General features: G+C 37.9%; 3 protein-coding genes across 3 annotated transcripts; 1 reads left to right on the forward strand and 2 right to left on the reverse strand.

Moving 5' to 3' along the window:
• Positions 1-17482, forward strand: LOC116722087 (tetraspanin-2-like). The gene is made up of 8 exons (XM_032566219.1): positions 1-193; positions 9850-9952; positions 13828-13925; positions 14013-14087; positions 14168-14251; positions 14349-14408; positions 14519-14602; positions 14682-17482. The coding sequence occupies exons 1-8, from the start codon at positions 125-127 to the stop codon at positions 14745-14747; spliced, it is 639 nt and encodes a 212-aa protein (XP_032422110.1). The 5' UTR covers positions 1-124; the 3' UTR covers positions 14748-17482.
• A 1096-nt stretch (positions 17483-18578) lies between these two features.
• Positions 18579-21891, reverse strand: LOC116721993 (mitochondrial glutamate carrier 1-like). The gene is made up of 9 exons (XM_032566071.1): positions 21764-21891; positions 21259-21384; positions 21098-21153; positions 20733-20823; positions 20523-20641; positions 20229-20421; positions 19978-20135; positions 19813-19888; positions 18579-19723 (listed from the first exon to the last, which is right to left on the reverse strand). The coding sequence occupies exons 1-9, from the start codon at positions 21784-21786 to the stop codon at positions 19564-19566; spliced, it is 1002 nt and encodes a 333-aa protein (XP_032421962.1). The 5' UTR covers positions 21787-21891; the 3' UTR covers positions 18579-19563.
• A 1444-nt stretch (positions 21892-23335) lies between these two features.
• Positions 23336-24469, reverse strand: LOC116722142 (follitropin subunit beta-like). Its single transcript, XM_032566323.1, has 2 exons — positions 24284-24469; positions 23336-23780 (listed from the first exon to the last, which is right to left on the reverse strand). The coding sequence occupies exons 1-2, from the start codon at positions 24467-24469 to the stop codon at positions 23496-23498; spliced, it is 471 nt and encodes a 156-aa protein (XP_032422214.1). The 3' UTR covers positions 23336-23495.

Raw genomic sequence — 24469 nt, forward strand, 5'->3', positions numbered from 1 at the left:
AGTGTACGAGAGAGGAAGAGAGAGAGAGAGCGCGCTTCTAAGTGCTTTCTGTTAGACCGTTAGCTTGTGAGTTTGTTAATCAGTGTGAGCATTTTACACGGACAAATACCAACATCCAGCCGACATGGGGAAGGTAGAAGGAGGAATGAAATGTGTGAAGTACCTTTTGTTCGTCTTCAACTTTATATTCTGGGTGAGTGCCTATCGCACATTTGCTGTACTGCGGGATGAAAGAGATGCGAGTTGAGCAAGTGCAACAGTGCAGAATAGTAGGTACTCCCCATAAGCATCCGATAGTCAAGAGTTTTGGCTTCGCCAAGCTTATGCGTTGTGAAATTGCCCTGCGCGGCGCAGAAAGGGTGACAGTCTAGAGTTTTTTTTTTGGTTTTGGCTCACCGGGCACAAATCAGATTTTCCACAGAGGAAAAGAAAAAAAAAACGCCCTCCTTTTCCCCGGGAAGCGTGTTTTTGAAAGGAAGGCTGAATGAAAAGCCAGAGAGGGGGAGAGAGAGACTGACAGTGCATGGAAAACAAACTGCTGGGCTTCCGCGCCACGTTGCTTCATTAACAAACTCCGCGAAGCTCTGATGAAGTGACGGTGTAAACCGCAACACTTGCTCTTTTAAATGTTTTGGAAACAACAGTTCTTGGGCTCTCAGGTGGAGGGCGCACTTAATTAAGTTATCAGAAACAGGTGTGTTTCTTAAATAAAGAGATATTAACATTTTCAGTCTGTCGTTAATAATGTCCTGCATTGAAGTGCATTCATATCACATTTCAGCATTAAAAAAATTCAGTGTTTTAAATGTTAAAAACGTATAATAGACAAAATTTTACAAGTAAAAGACACGAAATGGGGAGCTGCAATACAGACTAGAATTAGTCTGTTTCTCTTTACATGAATCTAAGGCAACTCTGAACAAATAAATTGTGGCATTAATTTAAAGGTTTCAGCATTTTTACATTTTTCCAGAGGATGTTGGTAAGTTTGTTCCAGATTAGAGGAGCTTATAAACTGCTGCTTCTATACTTCACCATGTTTTGTTTTGACTCTGGGGATGCAGAGTAGACTCGAATCAGAAGAAATGAGTGGTACTTCTACTTCACCTAAATCTACCAAAAGTAGATTCAGGTAAAGTAGTAATGTAAATAAAACATAACATAATGTTTTATTTACATCAATATGTTTCTGCTTAGTGGACTCTATTATTTTTCAGAATTTGCCTGTCTAGAGTCCTGACTTGAATCTGAACTCATCACCAAACATAAATCGTCAAAACACCAGTGGAAAAATGCATGAAGGGTGTTGCTGCAAACACTTCCTTTTTTATGTTTAGTGATGTTTGTGTATACTGCTGTTTGCACATTTCTTCCTGATGAAGATATGTCTTTTTGTGTATGTTTGTGTGGAGAGGTCTTCTCGTGTGCATCTGCTGAGTGGTTGAAGGGCTGAATGCACTCTGAATGAATCCATTGTGACAAAAGGACAATAGCATAATTTCAATGGGATGATTCAGCGCTGCTAAGCTGCAGCAGCACCTGTCAGATTCATGAATTCAGCAGTCTTTAGGGTCCACTGACTTCTCTTATCGCCACGCAGAGCTATCTTTGGCTTATCATGTCCGAGTGTGGACGTAGGCATCAGTCTGGGAGAAATAGAAAATGAACTGCAGTCAGATGTAAAAAGTAGGATTCATAGCAATACAAATTCAAGGGGATAAGAACAGTGAAGGAGAGAGGGGGAAAAAGAAGGTCAATAGGAGATTGAGAGGGATATTCATGTGGGTGTTTGTGCGCTCACAGAGAAAACACGGACAGTTGGCCGGAATTTGACCCAGATACAAATAAAACAGATCAGTTTGATGAGAACAGAGTTACATTCCATAGCGGCGTGTTGTGTTTTATTTAATATTACTAGTGATTGACCATTGACATTAACTTTTTCAATATTGTTGGCAGAATATTCTTAAAAAAATAAAAAGACTGTTTTTCAACAAGATAATTTGTACTGTTTCCCAAAAGTGGGCAAATTGTAATTTATAGCTTAATCCATGTTATCAGGACGTAAAAATTACTATGACATTAGCACCTCAATTAGCACTTTTGAAGTTAGCTTCCTCAAAAATATATAAAGAATTGTTTTTCTTTGCAGTGAATTTGACTACAAAGAGACAAAATAAAGCATAACTCTATTCTTAGATTAATTCAAACATGGATCTGGCGCATACTAAACATAGGTTTTATAGTATAAACAAGAATGCGGTCCATGCACATGTTTCCAGCTTCAGCTCTGCACAACTTCTTTAATTGTAATTCTGCACAATATTCTGTTCTTTAGCTTATGTCGCCTGGAAAGGTCATTATTTTATACGGGAGCTCTGCAGACATTTTTATGTTGTTTTCAAACATCAGTGTCCTACAGTTGTTACAGCTAGCATGTGGTATCGAATGGCATTTTAATTTTTTCATTCCGTACGCCTTGTAAGGAAAGTACCTCCAGACAACGGTTTTGTGTTTGCCTTGGAGGCTAACAAGGGTGGCAAATGTTTTTTTATTTGTTTGTTTAGTTTTGTTTTGCTGGCTGATGGTGTGATGGTGGTAAGTTAGCCACAACTGCCCTGGGGCAGTCTGGCAGAGGCGAGGCTGCCATGCACTGGTGCAACCAGGCCCTCTGACCATCACCAGCTGGCAAGGCAAGTGAAGTATCTTTCCCAAAACTGAGACAGACGGAGTTTGGAGTTTGAATGGATGGATAGGTTATTGATTTTTAGGGGGAAAAATAATTTACGTGTTCCACGAATATTTTGTGTTTCACACAAGACGACCCCTGGTGGAACATCATATCCTTCCTCCAATTTCTGTGTTAATCATCATCACCAAGGCAACAAAGTCAAATTTGGTATTGACCCGTCTCCTGTTGGCTTCAGCCTAGGAGGCCTAATAATCCTGATTTGTGAAATCAAGAACAGTATCTGCTGCAAATAAGATATGAACCTTTTGTAAAACTTTGTAAAAGAAACTCACATTGAAAATTTGCAACTACACCTTTAAAATCTTTATTGTGCAGAAAAGTCGGAGTCGGCATAATTTTTATGTTTATCATAAGGAACTTGGATGACTGAAGAAAACTGGGAATACAATAAATATCTGCATTTATCTAAATCATCTAAAATAACCTTTTCTGTTTTCACTTAGTTTACATTTTCCCACCCACACATGATCGAAGCATGTACAGTGCCCCCATTTAGCTACAGCTATACTGTTTCTGGTTGTGGAGGTGATAAGATGTTTGTGATGCGAGTTGAAGGGAAATTGTTTTTTTTCCTCAAACTTTGTGAGAGCTCGTGTAAAGTAAAAGTCAAACAAGTTGTTATTCAGAAAGCTGTCAAACATTCAAAACAAGGGCAAATCCGAGGTGAAGGTCGACAGTGTATGGTTAATGATTACCTTCACAGAACCTCTAACATTGCTATTGTGACCTTTTAAAAATCACACTACTGTGTTGCTGTAAGATTTCTCTTAAGAGTGGCGATAAAAATTGCAAAACAAACCAGATCTGTTTTCTAGTTGGACTTCTTTGGTTTTACCCCCTTGCTATGAGTGCTAACCTTTTTATTGATTCCTTTAGTCAAATATTAAACCTGTGTGGTTAACAAGTCAAGGACAACATCTCATCTGTTCATTATGCTCAAAAGCTGTAGAAAAAGCTTTCTCTGAATTAACCCACAGTAAATCTTCAGTATGTTTTCTAATGTGAATGTCAACTGTTTTTTTATTATATATATATATATATATATATATATATATATATATATATATATATATATATATATGTACCACCAGCAAATAACCCAAGTGGCTGATATCAGTAAATCCTACCAATGGCTGGAAAAAGCTGGACTCAAGGACAGCACAGAGGCCCTCATCCTGGCCGCCCAGGAACAGGCCCTAAACACCAGAGCAATAGAGGCCCAGATATACCACACCAGACAAGACCCAAGGTGTAGGTTGTGCAAGGAGGCCCCTGAGACAGTCCAGCACATAACAGCAGGGTGCAAGATACTGGCAGGGAAAGCGTACATGGAACGACATAACCAAGTTGCAGGCATAGTGTACAGAAACATCTGTGCAGAATATGGACTGGAAACCCCGAGATCAAAGTGGGAAACACCCCCAAAGGTGGCGGAGAACGCCAGAGCTAAGATCCTGTGGGACTTCCAGATCCAGACAGACAAAATGGTAATGGCGAACCAACCAGACATTGTCGTAGTGGATAAACAACAGAGGAAAGCCGTTGTGATAGATGTAGCAATACCAAGCGACTGCAACATCAGGAAAAAGGAGCACGAGAAACTAGAGAAATACCAGGGCCTCAGGGAAGAACTGGAGAGGGCCTGGAAGGTGAAGACCACAGTGGTGCCTGTGGTCATCGGGGCCCTCGGGGCAGTCACCCCCAAACTGGACCAATGGCTACAACAGATCCCAGGAACAACATCAGACATCTCAGTCCAGAAATGTGCAGTCCTTGGCACAGCCAAGATACTGCGCAGAACCCTCAAGCTCCCAGGCCTCTGGTAGAGGACCCGAGCTCAGAGGATAAGAACCACCCGCGGTGGGTGAGAAGGGAATTTTTTATATATATATATATATACAGTACAGACCAAAAGTTTGGATACACTTTCTCATTGAATTCAATGAGAAAGTGTGTCCAAACTTTTGGTCTGAACTGAGTACAGACCAAAAGTTTGGACACACAGTTGTGTCCAAACTATATATATATATATATATATATATATATATATATATATATATATATACTGTACAGACCAAAAGTTTGGACATACCTTTTAATTCAATGAGTTTCCTTTATTTTCATGACTATTGACATTGTAGATTCACACTGAAGGCATCAACACTATGAATAACACGTGGAAATATGCACTAAACAAAAAAATGTAAAACAACTGAAAATACCCCTTATATTCTAGTTTCTTCAAAGTAGCAACCTTTTGCTGCGATTACTGCTTTGCACACACTCTGCATTTTCTTGATGAGCTTCAAGAGGTAGTCACCTGAAATGGTTTTCACTTCATAGGTGTGCCCTGTCAGGTTAATAAGTGGGATTTCTTGCCTTATAAATAGTCATGAAAATAAAGAAAACCCATTGAATTAGAAGGTGTGTCCAAACTTTTGGTCTGTACTGTATATATAAGCATATCTTCACAACAATGCTCCATTATGCCATTTACAACCATTCTTAGGAGACTTGAGCTTCCATGGTGTTTGCTAATTAGTGCTGCCACTAGTCTGATGGAGCTGAGTGGTGAATGGATTGAACTTACATAGTTTTTCCAGTCATTTTGACCACAAGCGCTTTACACTAGAGTCACATTCACCCATTCACTCTGACAAACGTGCATGAAAACAATCAAAGCAACACTCCTTGTATGTTTTTGATGAGGGGATAACTTTATAGTATGATGTAAAGCTCAAAAAAGTTGATTTTACATCATTCTGGCCAGAATACCTTAAGGTCAAAGGAAGCATTGTACCTTTTGGTTAAAATTCATTCCACCAAGGAAATCTGAGTAAAGGTTTACTCGAGGGGGAAAAACATAAAATGACAGCAGGCTCAGATCTCTTGCTGTGGGGATGTTTCTCATTCTGTGGTCTCAGATTTTATGCTATACCAACAATCACAACTCTGATATTGTTCTAATGTATAAATACATCTCAAGAGGCTAAGTTGCCTAATGCTGAATATAAAATGCAGTTGAAATTAGTATTTAAACAAGATAGCGACCCCAAATACACCAGGAAGTGTCTTGGTTCTTGACTAATAAAATTAACATTATGGAGAGGCCTGTCTGAACCCTGTATTCTATTTTAACAGAGGAATTGTGCTACATAGTTACTGAGTAGGAATACCTGTTTACAGGTGTCGGAAGCAGTTTCTTCATTTGCTGTTAAATGATAACAAAATCGATTTTTTTTTTATGTTTGCTTTTGATAAATGTACACAGTGCGTTTGCATGTGTGGAAATAAAAGCTGCCTATAGTTTTTTTAGTGTCACTTGCTTTTTTTTCAACACACTTATTTCGAACACAACTGAAGTCTCAATCATTGAAAAAAGTGTAATAGGACATTTTGAACTTATCCACTTCCCGTTTGATTCAGAACGGTACAAAGTTAAACCTGGCACCAAGTTAATAAACAGCTAAAAATGTTTATGCTAGAACATTTGACTCTCCTGCTGTTTTTCATTCTGAAATTATGTTCTGTTTGCTGATTGCAGTTCATGCTGTCACAATAGTGACAGTGTGCACTCACTGACGTTATAATTATTGCTGAAGACCAACGCAGCCCTCCAAACAGGCACGGCTACATGGTGGAAACCAGTGTGAGCCTTTGCCCTGTGTCTGTCATCGGGTACAATTGGATTTACTCCCACCCCCATAATTATCTCCTCTATTTACATTCTCCATCTGTCCATCATTTTTTAATATGCCGCTGTGTTGGCTTCCCCAGACATGCGTGAGACAGGACTATTTTTGACAAGCTTAAATTGCTCACTAATTACTGCTAGATTTCGAAAAGATGTTTACAGTCATGTTGCTTTAATATACAGTAAAGCTTGTTTCTTTTTTTTTTCCAGACTTTGTGCCACAGATTGTTTCTGACCAAGACCACAGTCCTGTCTCAACCCCCACCCATGTTCTCATGGAAATTCCCCTCACAACAAAACAATCTCTAGCTGCCACATTATAACCAGTTCTTTAAATCATGAAGAAAACTTCAATAAAGCTTCGACAGAGACATTTCTATCTCCACCTTGTAATATTTCGACATACAATGGCGTTTTGGTACAGAAAGATGCTTGTGTCTGCAGGCAAAGAAAAAAAACAAAAAGGATGATGGGCTCTGTAATGATTCTGTTTTTTTCTATCTTCCCTTCCATTTTCATATATTCTCTTTCATTGTGTCTTTCTCTTTCATTCCCATTGTGCACTAAAGCGTGCAGTCAGAGAGCGAGACAGTGGGTCTTTGTCCTCTGGGGAGATAGGAAGGGAAGGGCTGAAGTGAGGTGGGGTGGATGAAGGGGGATCCGTGGTGTTGTCAGGGGTTGGGTGGGAGGGGTACGCGAGGTCAAAGTGGGGTGGAGCAGGGAGGCCTGATGGCAGATCGGGTGTTAATGGGACCTCTGGGATCCTCGGGCTCCTGAGTGCCAGAGTTGGGGATGCTTTTAGTAAATCACTTCTCTGGCTGTTGGAAAAAGCTTTTAACAATAATTGCAATTACATCAGCTTGTGTTCAGTGTTTTCACCAAGCATACACCAACCACTTCCCCTAAATAAAAACACAACAACCTACAATATCTTTGGAACACTTCATCAATATCAGGTATTATTGTGCAAACCAGAGTCTATCTGTAGACTAATCCAACATGCTCAGTAAATCTACAGATCCTCAGTCTTTGCTTCACTGTGCTTTATCACTTTGGACCTGATAATCCTGAAGCCCCAAGAGCTCAGCGTACTCATACATCACCCTGCATGACACTAAATCCTCAGTTTGGGAGGACCGGCTTCCCAACACCTGTCCTATTCTGATGCTTTACAACTAAGCTACTGGCTTTACTTCAGAAAAATGCTGTGATATATAACCTGTGGGTTTGGACTAGCAGCAGGGAAAGAATTGTAGACAGCAAAAGATGAAAGACACGAGACAAAACAAAGACAACTTAAATTGCAGGACCCAACCAAGATAGATTACACTGAGTAAACAAGAGATTTCAAAGTAAAATAAATTTGGTAGAGTTTTTCTTGACTTTGTTTCTCCTAAATATATTAACAGAGCTGGAAGACTGCCAAGCAAGCCATCACACAAACAGTGGTTTACCTAAATTCTGTATCTGGGACACAGACTTATCATGTGAGAGCCACTTCTGAATACTCTCCATTTATAGTAATTTTCTAAGCAAGTTATCTCTCTGTGCACAAAAAAAGGCAGCGTGTTGTTAGGACATTTAGCTTGAAGGCTTTTTTAGACTGAATTATCCTCTGGGTACATTGGTTAAGTCGTTACTACGACCTCACAATTTTGATCTGTCAGAAATGCTGCTGAAAAATTCCCAGATTGATGAAAACATTCTTTGACAATTGGATAATGTACTGCAAGTACATTTCCAATCAGTCACACTGGAGTGAACAGTATCCGATGGAGAATTTGATGAAGGAAAATATAAGATACATTTCTAGGTAAACTGGATGGTCTGTTCTTGGCTTCTGGTGAGACACCAAAGAGATCATCTTCTCTATACAGGAAACTGGAGATTACTGTTTTTGGAGTTTGGTGTCTCAGGATTCCACTTGGGCTGGTCCCTGTTTATTTAAAGGATCTTTCACTAAACACACTTCTTCAAAAAGGAATCAGGTCTATGATTCAGATGCTCTTGAACTCAACACAAAATAAGCATAACAAAATCAGGGCTGGAGTTTTGTAGTGTCTGAAGCCATTCTGTGATGCACATAAAAAATGCTTTAAAAAGTATTTTTAAAAACTCTTACTAACTGGACTGTTAGTAAGAGTTTTTAAAAATACTTTTTAATTTTTAAAAGTTTGACAACCTGATTTAAATTAGTCTTTTTCCATGTTTAAAATATTATTTTAATTTAGTAGTTCTATTTTTTTCATAATGCAATCTATGTAGTTGATTGTTTCATTGATATGACATGTTCTCGGTGTTCAAAGAATTGGTACATATCTTAAACATAAAAATGGTTGAGTGTTTTTGTTGCTGGATGTTTGTGGTCTTATTTATTATCAAATGCAAATAGCATGGCTAACAAAAGTTGAACAGTTTGTGCTTTACAGATTATGAACATCTTAATTTCGCTGTATTTTTATGAAGAACCTGGGGTCAGTGAAAAAAATACCCTTCTTACTTATTTATTTATTTACTTTCTTTTGTATCTACATAAACCAGATTTACCCCATACTCAATTATATTTCAACAAATTACAACTCTCACTTGGACATGAGCTCATAGAGTCTCACAGCAAGAATAAAATACCATAGTTTCAGAATAGCATAGAATTTGCATAAATATGTATGCTAATATGAATAATGTAAGCTAATTGCTCTTTAAAACATGAAAACATGAATTATTGATGTGTTTATTCCTATTAGCACTTTAATAATAGAATTGAGACAAAATGCAGAATAAAACAAAGCCTCCGTTTGGGCCAGCTGACGAGCAGTGTGCGGCAACAAGCAGTCAAGAGTGCACTGTTACTCTATGATTCTTTCGGTATAAACTCTGGTCACCTCGGGACTTTCCCTGGCATCTTAATTTAGAGTTTAAAATCTGGGAAAGGTGTGGTGGAAAATGTTGGAGGTTTTAAAACTGGCTTTTGGTATACCTTATTACCTGTAACCTGTGCTCGCCTACTCTCCATGCAGTCATAACTCTGTTCCTATAAAATATAATGACTAGACCAAGTGGACTAGTGAAAAAACAATTTTAAGAGAAGTAGGAAAAAAGGACTTTGCAGGGCTAATGATACAAAAATAACATGTATACTCATGGATGTGCTTTACATGAATACAAACCCGTTTATTTATGAATGGCAATTAGTTTTTAACATTAATTTCAAGTGTGCTACCAAAACACAATGTGTTAATATACAGGAAATGATTAAAGAACACTTGGAAAGCCAGTGTTTCTTTTAATGAGGATATATTTAAAATTTAATACAACACATTTAGATATTATCTTTAGCATGATTCTGTGTCAATCTTTTTGTGCAGCTGCAATAGATGTCTTTGTGTCTCCTTTTGTCTTTCAGTTAATGGGATCATTTGTTCTGGCAGTGGGACTTTGGCTGCGTTTTGACCCAGAGACTGTTTCTCTTCTTAGTGGCAGTAGGGCTCCAGATACCTTTTTCCTTGGTGAGTGCCAGACTAAACCTTAGCTTATAGACACCTTGTATTATAGGGTAATGTATTAAAAAATATACAACAATTATTTTTTTAGTGTCACTCTAATGTTATAAATCATCTCTGGTACACTTTGACTCGTTCTCACTCGGTTTGCTGTGTTTATAGTTTGTTTTTACCAAAAATGTAAAAATATTTTGGTATCTGCTATATTAAAATATATTCAGTCTCCTGGAAAAATGTGCTGATACCCCTTTCATTTTTGAGGCATATTTTCTTTCATTTCTTTTTTTAATTTTTTTTTTATCTGAAAATATACCTCCCTGTATTCTGATCCCAGTAAATAAAGTCAAGTTCAATTAACACTAAAGAACATACCAGAGTTAGGTTATAATAGAATACCTCAAAGTGTGAGCATCTCACAGGGCACTGATAAATTAATCATCTAAAAAAGGAAAAAGTATCTCACAACTGAAACGTCCAAAATATGGTCCCTACATAAACTGAGACGCCAGACAACCAGAGCGTTAGTCAGAGAAATGGCCAGATGGCACTACAGAGATCAGTTGCTGAGGTGGGAGAATCTGTTTGCAGGACAACTATGACCCATGTATTCTACAGTTATCACTTTTGTTATAGATGGAGGTAAAGATAGGCTCTCTTGAAAGCGAGTCAAAAAAAGTTTTCTTCAAAATTTGCCACTTTCCATGTATGAAATACAGTAAAGTGTGGTCAGATGAGTCCAAAATGTAAACTTTTTGGCCTTTATGCAAACTTCAGCGTGACAGAAAGCTAAGATCACCCATGGCCCTTAACACACCATGTCCAAGATGAAACTTGGTAGTGGCAGTGTCATGCTGTGGGGAAGCTTATCAGAGGTGATGGGTAAAAAACTGCATTTAAATACAGGACAATTCTGGAAGAAAACTTGGTAGGGACTGCAAAAGAATTGAGAATGTGGTGGAAGTTACCCTTTCATCAAGACAATGTTCCTAAACATATAGCCAGATAAAAAAATGGAATGGTTATGAAGCATATTCATATGCTAAAACATCCCACATCCAGAGTCCAGATGTAAGTCTTGTTGAAAATCTGGGATAACCAAACAGTTTAGATTTGATACTAAAAAAATCTGTAAAAATATCACACTTTTGCAGCTATAACACTTTTGTTATAGCTGCAAAAGTACATTTAAACTTTTGCAGCTATAAGAGATTCTTCATATTTTTATTTGTAAATAAAAGAAAACATAAGACAAAGGGGCAATTACTTTCCTCCGGCCTTGAATTTATTCATGTTCTTTTATCCACTGTTATGTGTTTCTGCCACATAAAATTCTTAAGGATTGACATTTGTGGTTGCAACATGTCAAAGTGTGGAGAAGCTAATTGGATAAATTCTTTCGCCAGGCTTTCTATTGCATCATTCCACACTCAACTCATCAAATCACACCTACAACTTTCCAAATAAGTTTTCTTTTTTTTGTTGGTCATCACTGTCTGTTTTTTCCATGCACCAACATGCTTTCCAAGATTTTAGAATATTAAACTTTTATGCAAAAGAAGAGTGTGTAACCAAGGAGAGAGAGAGTGCTACACACACTGACTGAGAATCCATGAGGGAAACCACAGGCCTGCACACCACCTTTCAAGTTGTCTCTGCCCAGACGGAAAGAAGGAGACAGACGGCAGAACAGCCACTGTAAAATACCCATGGAAAAAAATCTTTGAAGCAAAGCTGGAGGAAGTAAGAAATGAAGACAGAAATGTAATAAAAGAAGTACAAAAAGTAATAGAGACGTATATGGCTTGTTTAGGGTAGTTATAGATTAGAAAAAAGAACTCAACTTTAATTTACATTTTGCATAATCTCTCAGTAATTTCAGCAGTCTAAAAAAATAGATTCTTCTTTTCCTGACTCATACTTTACATTTGTTAGTTGTAGACCACTCCAGCTTATTGAAAAATACGTTTGTACAAAATCCTATGATAATGTAAAGGTGTGCCCTAGAGAAAAGTCTAAGCAATTCAGTGTAAGATGCATGGCTGTGATTATGTTTTCCTAGATTGTAGTGCTTAACCCAGTTTGGACAGGGAGTGGGCTGTTCTCGTCGGTACAGATGTGAGTGTGTAACTGTCGCCATTCCTCGTTGCATCACCGTTAAACTCCCCATGGACTCTTCTTTTTTTTTCATGCCATAAAGTTACAATGAAAATTGATTTTTAAAAATGTGAAAATGCTAAATTACTTTTGTGTTTTTTTTCTGTATGTGGAGAAAAAGGCTGAATCATTTCTGATTAGACAGAGGAAGTCAAAAAAAGAATCAGCCTATTTTCTGTTTGCCTCACAACAGACTCTAACTATAAACTAATCTTGTTAGGTTTCTCCATACAGACATATCTATGATGTTTATACATATACTGTATATATATATATATATTTTAAATAGTAGATCCTTCAAAATCATGGCATGAAAGGGAAACCTCCCAGGTTAAACTTTCAACAAATTATAATATATGTAAAGACACGGAAAGAGTGCTCCAATTGAACAAATCCTAAAAAGGCAACTTGGAGAGCAGCAACATTAATATTAAATGACAGCTTCAAAGTCTGGTTCGGATCTTGGAAATAGAAGTACTGACAGCATTAGCTCACATCCTTAGCTGTATACTGCCATCTGCTGTTGATATTGGTAAATGCAGATTCTACATGAATGAGGTGGAAGATTGTTGAATATGTAGATAAAGTTTGCAGGTGATTAAAACCAATCTCTCAGAGAAATCAAAATATGAACGTTTTCAACGGGTTTTCATTATACATTTACAAAAGTATACCTACAGCCATTTTTTTAGTAGTGGTAGTGCCAGGTTGACTCCACTTTTGCCTTTACATGCCTTTTATTTCTTCATGGTATAGATTTAAAAAGGGGTTCAAATGGAATACAGTGAATTATTCACTGTATTCTACTATAGCCCATTTGTATCAAAGTACAATATTTTATGTGTTTGGATGGTGGCCACATACTTTGGTTGTAACCAGATATTTAAGCTGCTCTTGCCTTTCTATGACCCTGAATCAGTTTCCCCATTCACACATGACCTTTGACATCAACAAGGCCTTTTTACCACTGCACACTTTATATTTTCTCTTTTTCAAAACATTTTATGTAAACCTGGGAGGTGGGTGTGTATAGAAAACCCAGAAGATCGCCAGTTTCTGAAATCCTCAGATTAATCATGCCACATTCAAAGTCACTGGAAGGCCTTAACTCAACACTTGGCACTTTTTTGTGTATTTCTGGCCTAAAAACAAGATGCTGGTTAACACAAATAGTTCACTGATGCATACTTATGAAAAAAGTAGCTGTAGCTGTGGTATTTACCCTATGCTCTTAATGTTGTCATTTAAGACTGAAAGTCTATTGACGATGAGCTGAAAATTATTTTTGATCTTAGTCATTTATTTTTTGAAGACTGAGTTAAATAAATGTAAACAATCCTACTGGATAACATAACCAGTAGGTTATGCAATTGGGGTTTTTTGCATTTAGCAAAAAAACATTTTTTTTCCATATATTGTCAGATTATTTGTTCATATATATTTATGTTTAGTAAAAGAAAAAGCTTGAACACTTTAAATCTATTTTTCTCTTCCTCATTCTGATGCTTGGTTTGAGCTTCAGCAAGTCTTCTTCACCGCATGTCTACAGGCATTGAGTTGATGCTATGTCATTGCTTGTTTGTGCCTAACTAAAATAGCCAGTGAGTGTATATTGATATATACCATTCATATAATAAAGTGGTGTTGAAATGGTTTTATTCTTCAAAACTAAGAGTCTTGTTTATGTGTTTCTAGCATTACTATTCCTTATTTTCCTCTCTTTGCAGGTGTCTACATACTAATTGGTGCTGGCAGTCTGATAATGCTTGTTGGATTCTTTGGTTGTTGTGGAGCTGTTAGAGAGTCTCAGTGCCTGCTGGGTTCAGTGAGTGCAAATCCATAATTATTACTGTTTATCACAAGTTTGTGTTAGAAAAACTACATTTATTTAAGGATTTTTTTTTTCTTTCAGTTTTTTGCATGCTTGCTGATCATTTTTGGAGCTGAGGTGGCAGCAGGGGTGTTTGGATTCTTGAATAAAGATAAGGTACAATTTTCTACAGCCTTGGTCATTTCTGTGAGGTTTTTAACCTGCCAGATGTGTAACTCTTCTCTTCTCTCATATAGATAATTAAAGATGTGCAGAACTTCTACTCAGAAGCTTATCTTGAAAATAGCAACAGCACAATGATCTTGTCCTACCAGAAAGTGGTAAGTTTTCAAATAACCATGTGTTTAAGTTAAGTTGTCATTACTTGATTAGAAGTTTGAAAGCGTCTCTCTTGTGTTTTACGTCTTGTTTTTTTAGTTGAACTGTTGTGGAACCAAGTCGACCCCCTGTGATGCTGAACCCGAGTCTGAAAACAAGGTGTGTCATCAGCTTCACAGTCACTAATGAATGATTGCTGATTAAGTGCATAGCATCCTAATAATGTCAAAACATAACACTACTTTAATGCCCTTATCTGTACTCTGCAGGATTGTGAGACAAAAATCAAAGACTTTTTCGACAGTAAACTCTTCATCATTGGTTATGTGGGCATTGGCATCGCTGGTGTAATGGTGAGTCACAACACAAGATATGGCAAAAATAGTTTTACAAGCTTCAGAAATGACCAGATTTTTACTCTCTGCTCCACAGATCATTGGGATGATTTTCAGCATGGTGCTGTGCTGTGCCATTCGCAACAGCAGGGAGGTTATCTGAGATCCATGTTTAATCTACGCTCGCCATTTCCATAAGTTTCAGAAATTCGTTTTCACCTTGGTGCTCTGCTTCCATCTTTTGATCTGTTTATATTTTATTACTATTATTATTATCATTATTATTATCATTATTTGTAGGCACAACCAAATAGAATAATAGCTTTTGTAACCATCTGTTAGGACAGTTTATTTTGACCTGACAATCTCTTAAACAGTTTTTTCTCTCAACCATTTGGGAATTTTAACCCACATACTGTCACCGCCGTGTCAGTGCTTTTTCACACAATCTTGACACTGACCCCTCAGCTGTGGGAAACTGGAGCCTTAGAGTGCAGTCTGAGGTTAAAACAGCTGAGTTTGCTTATGTGTGACACAGAAGCACACACATACTAACACACTAATGCCATGCTATGTGAGACCATAACCTTAGAAAAAAAACTGACCCTGACTAGTCCTGACTAGTAGTGCCTCAAAAAAGGCAGAGGCACATACTGTACACAGACTCTGTGTACTGCTTACATGGGAGATTTTCTTCAACAAAACAACTCTTAATATAATAATTGTAGAAATTGTAAATTTAATTCATTTGGTTTTTCAAAAAATCTTTATTGAAACCATTGATGCTCAAGCCAACCCTTTCCTCTGAATTTGAAACTTATAAACGGATCTAAACAAAAGTGGCGCTAGACATTTTCTGACGAGATCTTAATGCCCTGCAAAATCAACACCAATTATTGCTAGTGCACTGATCTCTGTGAGAAAATAGTTGATCACATATTGTTAATTTATGCTAATTTCGGCAGGCTGACCTTGTGTTCATGGTTATTTGCACACCTGAAATGTTTAATTCATTTGAAACAACCTCCAGTTCTTTTCCCTCTTGTTGCGGTTTGTTTCTATAGATATGAACACAACTATTGCACTAGGTTGCAGACCAAGGCAACCATACCGAGACCGGAGGAGGTGGTCTTGGTGTGGTGGCAAATAAACTCTAGGCTGAGTTATTTATGGTGTGAACGTCATCAGACCTCAATCCAACACAAGCACCAGGTTTACACCCCAAGATTGAGTCATACTCCCTCCTCTTGCCAGATCTGCTCTTCATTCTGAGCGGCTGTAGAATAAACAACCTAACACACAAAGACCGTGCATCTTTTTTATGGAAGCAAAAAAAAACACTTGATATAACTTTCAAGATCTTGTCAATCAGTAATCTTCTCAGATATCTTTTTTATCCAGAAACAAAGTAATATAATTCAATTCTCAGTGTTTTCTATTAGCTCAGAAGACTAAATGTCCAAAATATCCTGGAGGTGCAGATACCCCTCACACCCATATGCATAGAGAAAATCCATAGACTGCAAAGACACAGTCTTGTTGTTTGTGTTGGAATAGTCAGGAGGTTCAGTTTTGTCTTGATCCAGCCACAGTCTTGGTCCATTGTGAAGGAAACCTAACACTCAGAAAGACACTCAAGTTATTTTACCTTACGTCCAAAAATACAGGTAAAATACTCACGTGATCGTCCTCCCTAAATATACAGCAGAATAAAACTACTTTTTCTGAAATATATTTAGAACATAAAGCTTATGAATAGAGATGCTTAAAATGAATGAAAATTCCTTTTTTGTCTAAATGTTTTACGCAGAAAGTTGAACAAAGTGTCCCAGCTGATTAACTGAGAACTTTCGTTGTCAGTTTAAAATCTATATCTCATTTCAATATAATCTCTTTTGTGCCTTAAAAATACCTCTCCCAAAACATCGAAAAAAATGTTTAGAAAGTCAATGTGTCCCTTCTAATTCATTAAACCAAGTACTGGATGGAATCATGACCAATGTGAAATTGTTTACATTTATGTGGGTTGAACTAAGTCGCTGAAACTGCTGTCGCAGTTATTTGAGTGTCAGGATTCCAACTTGTAAATATGTTTCTTTTTTTTTTTTTTTTTTATTAGTTGTAAATTATTTGTGGCAGATGTGGTAGTTATTATTTAACATGTTCTATGTCAAATTGTGTTTGGTGTAGATGTACAGTGACAAAGTCATGTCAGTTTTAACAATTCGGAAAGAGAATTAACTCATACAGAACTTATTAATGTGCCTTTGTTTGATGGCAAGCATCATGTGTTTAAAGAGCAAATAAATGTAGCAATGTGTGCATACGTTTGTAGAGATGGACTACTAATACAGTAGTACTAGGTTCTATTTGAGAAGTGGTTCATATGTTGTGCTCCTGAATCTTTCCTCATTTAAACTGGTTAAGGTTTCAAAATTAAAACCTTTCCTTTTTGATACCCACAAATAAGTCTTCTCACCCAGAATAATCTGCTTATAGTTGGTTGATTAAGGTCAAATACACCTGTTGTTGTTGGTCAATAGCACGGATCTACTGTGGGTTTTGCTTTTGTTATTTCTGTAAAGAATGAGTCAAATATAAGAACTAAAAGGCTTACACACTACTGCAGGCTGTCAGTTGGCAGTGTTTACTCTTACGATTCAGGCAACACATAAGAGAGCCCCTAAAGTGCCATTTGGTTCAGCAGACTTTCAGTGTTTACTGCTATTCACTCCAAAAGCTGTCGCTGTGTAAAATTGGAGTTGTGACAAAATGTGAACCTTTAAAAATAAAACTATGCACAAGCTCATAGATGATTGTCTGGTAATCCATTTTAGTCAAATGTCAGGCTTCTCAGGAATGCAGTTGTCTGAGGTTTAATAAAAGTTTTACACAATCTCTTGCGTCTTCTCACTGCTAGTTTGTCTAATTTGTTTCACAATCTTTAAAATCTGGTTTTGTGTGACCCATACATCATTATAGGTATCTACCTATTTTTCTGTAAAGGTCTGTTAAAAAATATTTATAATATAGTATATTTATAGTTTTTAGCATTATACCCATCAAACCCGGGTATTAAGAAATCCAAATTATGCAGGAAACTCTTGAATTGTTCTATTTGATAGAAAATGCATTGATAAAAATTTGACAAAAGTTAAATCTTCATTTAGTTAAACATAACTACTCCTTAAGTAGGCATATTTTCATGTATGTTTGCATTATGCTCATGTTTCTTTCCTTAAGTTAATCATTGAAATGTATTTACATGATTACTGTTTGTTAAATAATTGACTCTTAATTTAAAAGAATTAGTCCAAATATAATACACTGAAATGTTACATTGTGATTACATTTTTATTAGATTCTGCCAATTTTTTCTATGATATATGCAATTAAGGGTCCCAAGACAAACGATTTATACCTTTGTAATGATTTTTGTTGTTGATACAAAATTATATTAAAGGGAATTGATTCTTGAATGTATAATTAGGTAATCCTCTCTATAGCTGCAGTTAATGATCAACCATTCAGTGGAACAAGTTCTCTCCTTTCAGCTTGACTAGCAGATGTCCTGATAACAGCCTTAGCTCTGGATCCAATCAGTTCCTCCAGAATTCCAATGGGACGTTTGTAAGTAAATACAATGAACTGCTAAAGACCAAACCAGAACCGTCTCCTGTAATAACATAGCTTGCCTCTTCATTTCGATGGCTCACCTCTCTGCACTTGAGTTTCGAGAACAGCTGAAAACTTGGTTGAAGGGATAGTTATGTGTGCAATGCATCCGTGGCTGTAGGATTACCCAAGATAGAATTTCCCGTCACTGCAACATGGGCACTTTCACTGCCAAAAACTAAACTACGCTTGTGGTGCATGCTTAGAGGGTTAGTGTAACACCTATCAGGCTTGCATCCGAAAAAAGGGAGTCTACATTTAGCCTCTTGTATATTATGCAATGCTTTACTGTAGAAAACAAACACTGGATTCATAACAATTTGTTGGCATGTAGACATTTTATTTATCTCCTTATTGACCTTGAAAAATGTGATTGACTTTTAGTTGCACAGATTTTGAATAGTAAAAATACAGGACACATAAGTCACTGCTCTCATCTTTGACATTTAATGATAAAACATTATATCTGCACATGAAATAAACATAACTTTTCAGGCTGAGGTCCTCAGTGCACAGTGAAAGTACTCTTCTTGAACTTAAGACAACAAAAAATGTTCCTGTGTGATTTAGTAAAGGAAAACATTTTGGAAAAGCTTCTATTCGAAAGCCCCTTAGAGCCATTAAAAGTAATCTGGTGAACAGACAGCCCAAATGTTTATTTCTTTGCACGCCTTGACCCCTTAAACAGCCTGTTTTCCTCATCCCTCCTTGTCAGGTTACTGAAAGGACACTATCACAGAATTATCTTGTGGCACTTGTATGAAAAAGTTACTCATCTTTAAAAACAAATATACAATATATACAAAGACCGGTATCAAGCATCAGACCTTAGCTGCACATGTAATCATGTTTCAGTTTTATGCCTGCGGTCTTTCGAAGCACTGCTCCAAGACATCAAACTATGATTCCCAAGAGACTGAAGCTGATATAATATCCAGGTTAGGCTTACAGTAAGGGTCAAGTGGCGTGGGGGTATATTTAGGGGACAGGCTAAAATCTAAAACAGGGGGGGAGAGGTCTGTGCAAAATATTCATCAGACAACATAGTCCCTCAGTGAGGGAAACAGTAAGCTCCACTGAAGCACATAGACAAGGAAGTACCAACTTTAGACTTTTTAAGACTTAAGCTATAATAGTTAATCAAGCTAAAGGCATGTTGAATAGAATATCTGTGGTCCCTTTAGCGTTGACCTCTAGAACTCTACGAATAAAGAGTCTAGACAGCTGTAGAGAGCTGGGTCTATTGCCCAGAGCATAGCACTGGCAGTTTAATAAACGTCCGTAAACATCCAGTGACAGATTGTTTATGCAGAGTAGATATTGTAGGGAGTGTACCCCAGCAGAAACTCTCCCACTCCGACACAGTACACCACCTGGACAATGCCAAAGAGTGGGGCAATGACCAACGCCCGGCAACTGGCTCCTTTAAGGAAAGCTCTGGGACCCTCTTTTCTCAGGATCTTTCTGCAATCGGAAGAAAAAGCCAGGATTAAAATGTAACTCATCCCAATTTGGATGTGCTATAGAATGCACACTAATAAAGAAATAAGTGCCTGATGCAGTCCACAACTCCATTGTAGGTCTCCTCATTGGATCCTTTTTTGAGCGATTGCAACCTCGTCTTCACCACTGTGAAGCATCATCCAAAAATGTCTGTAAATCTAATCATTGCTTGCTACTTTCCCAAAAAATGCAGCCATTTTTTGCATGCATCTCACCGTCACAAGGGTTGACAGCTACAGCGGCAACAGATCCAGCCAAACATCCGGACATAAAGGACCAATAGAAAGGCACAGATGGATCTTCTGATGAATGCTGACCAAGCTGTTGCAGATGGGCAAAAAGAGGAAAATACACAACAGAGAATGGGATGTCCCTAAAAAAGAAAGCAATAAAATAAGTTAGTAATCCAATGAATTACTATAATAATGCATAAAAACAAAAGAAATGCACAGAAAACTCCAGTCACCTCATCAGTGTGGCCCCAAGGCCCCTGTATAAACCTGCGACCCCTTTAGTCCTCAGCAGCTCCCTAGTTATCTCTATGGCAGACATTCGAATAACCTGAGGTGTAGCGGTGTTGTAGGAACGACTGAGAACAGCACTGGTCCCCCCCATCTTCAGTGTAGTTACAACACTTGGCATTACCCTCTGCTGAGCCACTGGGAGAAATGGCAAGCAAAATATATTTGTCTTAAGAGAGTAACATTTTAAAGAGGTAATTCATAACTGATTGCACAAAGACACAGATTTATTTTTTTACCTATCCTGCCTGCATCTTGCAGCTGGATCTTGAGCATCTCCATTGGTGTGGTAACGATGACTTGGCACATTCCTGCACAACATCCTGCCAGCATCTCTTTGAAAACTGTAAGCCTGCCACTAAGGATAATTGCATAGGGTTAAAACAACCCAAGACTGTAGAATAATGAAAAAAAAGAAAAATTTGAAGTAGTTTTTATTATCTACTCACATGTCATTACTCAACTGGTGGCGAAAAAAGTCATTAGCAGCTAGTTTTATGGCCTTCTCTGGTGTTACCAAGGTAAGATTTACTGCAGCACCTGGGCAAGGAAAGGACTAATTACAAACTGAAATATATTTTTAAGATGCAGCTGTTCTTTCTCATTTTTTTCCTTCTACGTGACCCACAAAACAGGAGAAAAAAAAAAACATTTTCTTAAGGCATCTGTAGATACTGGAAAGTTTTGGTTAAACTACAAGCCAATTAATTGGTTTTGAAACCTATGTGAATTTGGAACACATTATTAATGTTAACACAAAACCCCTCAGCTAAGTAGCTCCAACAAGTCTCATTCAAAGTGTACTAATACTCACCTCTGTACATGCCAAAGTACCCTTCAGACTTAACAGTTTTAATGAGGCAGTCCATCCTGAATGAAACACGAGAACCCGATCAGTGAAGGTTGTCAGATGTTTTCTTTTTATGTCAGGTCAACACAAAGAGACGGCTGTCTTTCTCTTCAGTTACTTCTTACATGTTCTTATACATTTGCTGCCCACTGCGCTGGTTCTGCAGGCGGGTCTTGGCCAGGTCTATCGGAAACACACAGGTGACTCCTACCATGCCTGCAATCCCTCCATTGATTAGTTTGGCAGGTAAGCTGTACAAAAACATAAAGGGTGTTTACAGTAATAAGACCTTGCATTGTTGTTCCACTGTCGATTCTACAAATGAATAAGGGAGGGTAATGACAAACTTCTAATACTGAACTGAACGATTTTGCAGTAATAGAAAGATGGATAGTGGGGAGATTTTTCTTTACACTTCTTAAGTGGTATCAATGGGTTGTGTCAGGGTTTATTTTAACCATGCTTCTGGGAACCCGGTCATCCAAAAATAACTTGACATTCTACACATGGACAAAAGTCTTACACGTATCAAGGTCTGAACTTTTTATTTACATAAATTATTCATCTTAAATAATGAAGTCATATTTGTGTCTACATGCATTTTCAATATCATGCTGCGAAGGTTCATACCTAATCTGCTGTTGCTGGGCCATGGTTTCTTGTTTTTGGCAAGTGCAAAAATTGGTCAGGGGGACAAAGCAGGCCGCAGATGGAGACAAGGCTGAGAGTCCCTGAGAGACACGGAGCAAGGCAAGAGAGCAAAGATGAGTAGGGTTATATAAAGGGAAGGGAAACATAGCCCCACTGGATTTAGGATCAATTTCACATCTAGCTACGCCTACATCCCCTACAGCCAGGAAACTGAGCCAGAGTTGCTTGTAACCTCAGCAAAATTCCCTTCTGACGATACACCGTCCAACTGTGTTAGAATTCACTTAATTTATAGTAACTGGTTTCCCTGATCCAGATTAAAACAAACCCACATAATAAACAACCGAAATACTACTCACGGTTGAAACTAGACGTAGACATGAGTTTTATAAAGATACACATAACACGTACACATTTCTTTCTCACTGTATAGCAACAGATCACACTAAACTTTTCCTCTTTGAGGTCATTTAAAATGACTAGATATTATATTTTTGTTAAATGCCAGAAAAATGAGAAAGACAAGTTCCCAAGTCCTGTCCACACACAGACACCCCTTCTTCCCTATCTGTCTGATTACAGGCTGGAACTCTCCACCTCTGCATATGTGTTTTCAGACTGTAAGGATCATCAAATTGCCTCTCGAGACTTCTTTGGAGATGGCACACAAAATTGAGAAGAGCACAGAGTTCCTGTGCAAAAAGATACTCAGGCATGAAGTCAAGGCTGCTTCTTCCAAGGCAGAGACTGCACCCTCCAACGCCAAAGCCGGACCTTCCAAGACCGGATGTTTAGAGTTCAAACAATATTGCAGGACGTTGTTTTTTTGTTGTTGTTGTTGTTGCAGTTTTTTTGTATTTTTGCTAAACATATTACCAAAAGTGCATGGAACAATCACTCAACCAAAACTACTTGTTGGTATTTAGCTAATATTTGTCACAATAGATTTAAGTTATTAAATCTATTCACATCTACAGACCATTTCTTCAAACGACACAAATTTCTTCTACTTTTTGTGACTCTTTGAATCAAGTGCAAAACAGTCACACCGAAATTAAACTGTGTAATTTAACTAGTATAATAATTAAGCGGAAACTATGACTATAAAATGGAACTGCAAGCAGTTATCATTGGTTCCAACCCTACCCAACAAGTCTGCCCTTGCCCCTCCATGAGTATGTTTGTGTACCTGGTTGTCTGTCCCATGTCTTTGTGCTGCCCTGTGATGGACTGTCAAACGGTCCAGGATGTTCACTGCCCCTTGTCTAAGTACACTAATAAATGTGAATCTGTTGGTTTAACTTGAACTTCATTTTGGACTGGAAGGGTTAGTAACCTTTTTGGTTTATCTCAATAAACATGCATCCCACACTGTATCTAAATAGATCATGGGCAGTGAAATCCTTTGCTATGGTGCATATGAATTATGCAAATTTTTGTCCTCCTAAAGTTAACAATGTGTTAAAGTTTTTGTGAGTGCAGTGAGCATGAAGTCCAACAGAAGCAAAATGATACAATAAAAATGTCCAGAAATTGGAATGTCCATTTAAAATGATTTATTAATGTGCATGCACAATGTAATTTATTGATGCAGCACATGTTCATTGATGTATCAGTTTCCAATCAAACTACAGAAAATGTTACAGCCATCTAGTACAAATACTACTCATTAAGCTGGTTAACTGCCATTTGACATGTAGGTGCATTGCTTTTACAAGCATGTTGTCAGGTTTCCAAAACATTTCAGATTCTGTTTCTCCATACCACCAAGTTCCACAGAGCACTGATCGTAAGAGTACGGTCTCGGTTTGACACAGTGGTGCGTGCGCGTGTCACAGCGCCTGCAGCTGCAGCAGCGGGCCGCGGGATAATACAACTGTGAGCTGACATCCTGAGGACAGCCAGGAATGAAAACAGCCCGGTACACAAGGGAGATGGGCACACAGCTCCGCTGAATCAGGAAAGCCCTGCCAAATCTGCCCTTCAGATTGGTATCCTGGAGGACAGGAAGAAAGGATGAGAGGAACAGAGCAGTTTTTGACCAGAACTTCAAAAATGTTTAAAAGACTATTATTTCAGAATCTATTCTTTGAATGTGCAACACCACTTTAATTATCCATCCAACCACCATCTACCCTTGGTTATCCCTGAAGATCATAAGGGGGCTGGTGACTATCTATTGCTGTCATTGTGAGAACCGGGGCACGTCCTGGACAGGCTACTCGTCAAACACAGAGCAGCACAGAGACACACAGATCAAAAACACACACGCTCACACCTAATAGTTCTTTTAGAGTAACTAAATAACTTAACTGATATTTGTATTATGGGTGGAATTGTTTGTGTGTGCAACCGCAGTGCACTGAAGAACACCTATGGGGAGAACCTTAATGGAGAATCACTCTACGCTGCCACCATACAGCCACACTTCAAATACACTTAAAAAATACTTTTGCAAAAAAACCCAAACAGAAACAGTCTGTTTGTGGCAATTCTCACTCTCGTGTAGCAGTAGCCACTGCATATGGTTGTGTTGACTGCCACACACTGGGTACAGTTTTCCTTCTCAATCCATATGGTGTGATTCATCAGCGTACAGGTGTAGACAGCTCCAACCATTAATGCAAAAAGCAGAGTCCATCTCAAAATGAACAGAGACATGCTAGAAAATGCAGATAGAGACAT

Source organism: Xiphophorus hellerii, chromosome 1 (assembly GCF_003331165.1).
Source record: "Xiphophorus hellerii strain 12219 chromosome 1, Xiphophorus_hellerii-4.1, whole genome shotgun sequence".
In the NCBI taxonomy this organism is placed as follows: domain Eukaryota; kingdom Metazoa; phylum Chordata; class Actinopteri; order Cyprinodontiformes; family Poeciliidae; genus Xiphophorus; species Xiphophorus hellerii.

Bases quoted from the DNA above. Each gene is read 5' to 3' on its own strand.
- LOC116722087 (XM_032566219.1), top strand. From the start codon at position 125: ATGGGGAAGGTAGAAGGAGGAATGAAATGTGTGAAGTACCTTTTGTTC. The intron at 9,953-13,827 runs GTGAGTGCCAGA...CTCTCTTTGCAG, and splicing joins TCCAGATACCTTTTTCCTTG to GTGTCTACATACTAATTGGT. The intron at 14,409-14,518 runs GTGTGTCATCAG...TGTACTCTGCAG, and splicing joins AACCCGAGTCTGAAAACAAG to GATTGTGAGACAAAAATCAA.
- LOC116721993 (XM_032566071.1), bottom strand. From the start codon at position 21,786: ATGGCCCAGCAACAGCAGATTAG. The intron at 20,642-20,732 runs GTGAGTAGATAA...AATTATCCTTAG, and splicing joins CACCAGTTGAGTAATGACAT to TGGCAGGCTTACAGTTTTCA. The intron at 19,889-19,977 runs GTGAGATGCATG...GATGCTTCACAG, and splicing joins AGCTGTCAACCCTTGTGACG to TGGTGAAGACGAGGTTGCAA.
- LOC116722142 (XM_032566323.1), bottom strand. From the start codon at position 24,469: ATGTCTCTATCTGCATTTTCTAGCATGTCTCTGTTCATTTTGAGATGG. The intron at 23,781-24,283 runs GTGAGAATTGCC...CCTGTCCTCCAG, and splicing joins GTGGCTACTGCTACACGAGA to GATACCAATCTGAAGGGCAG.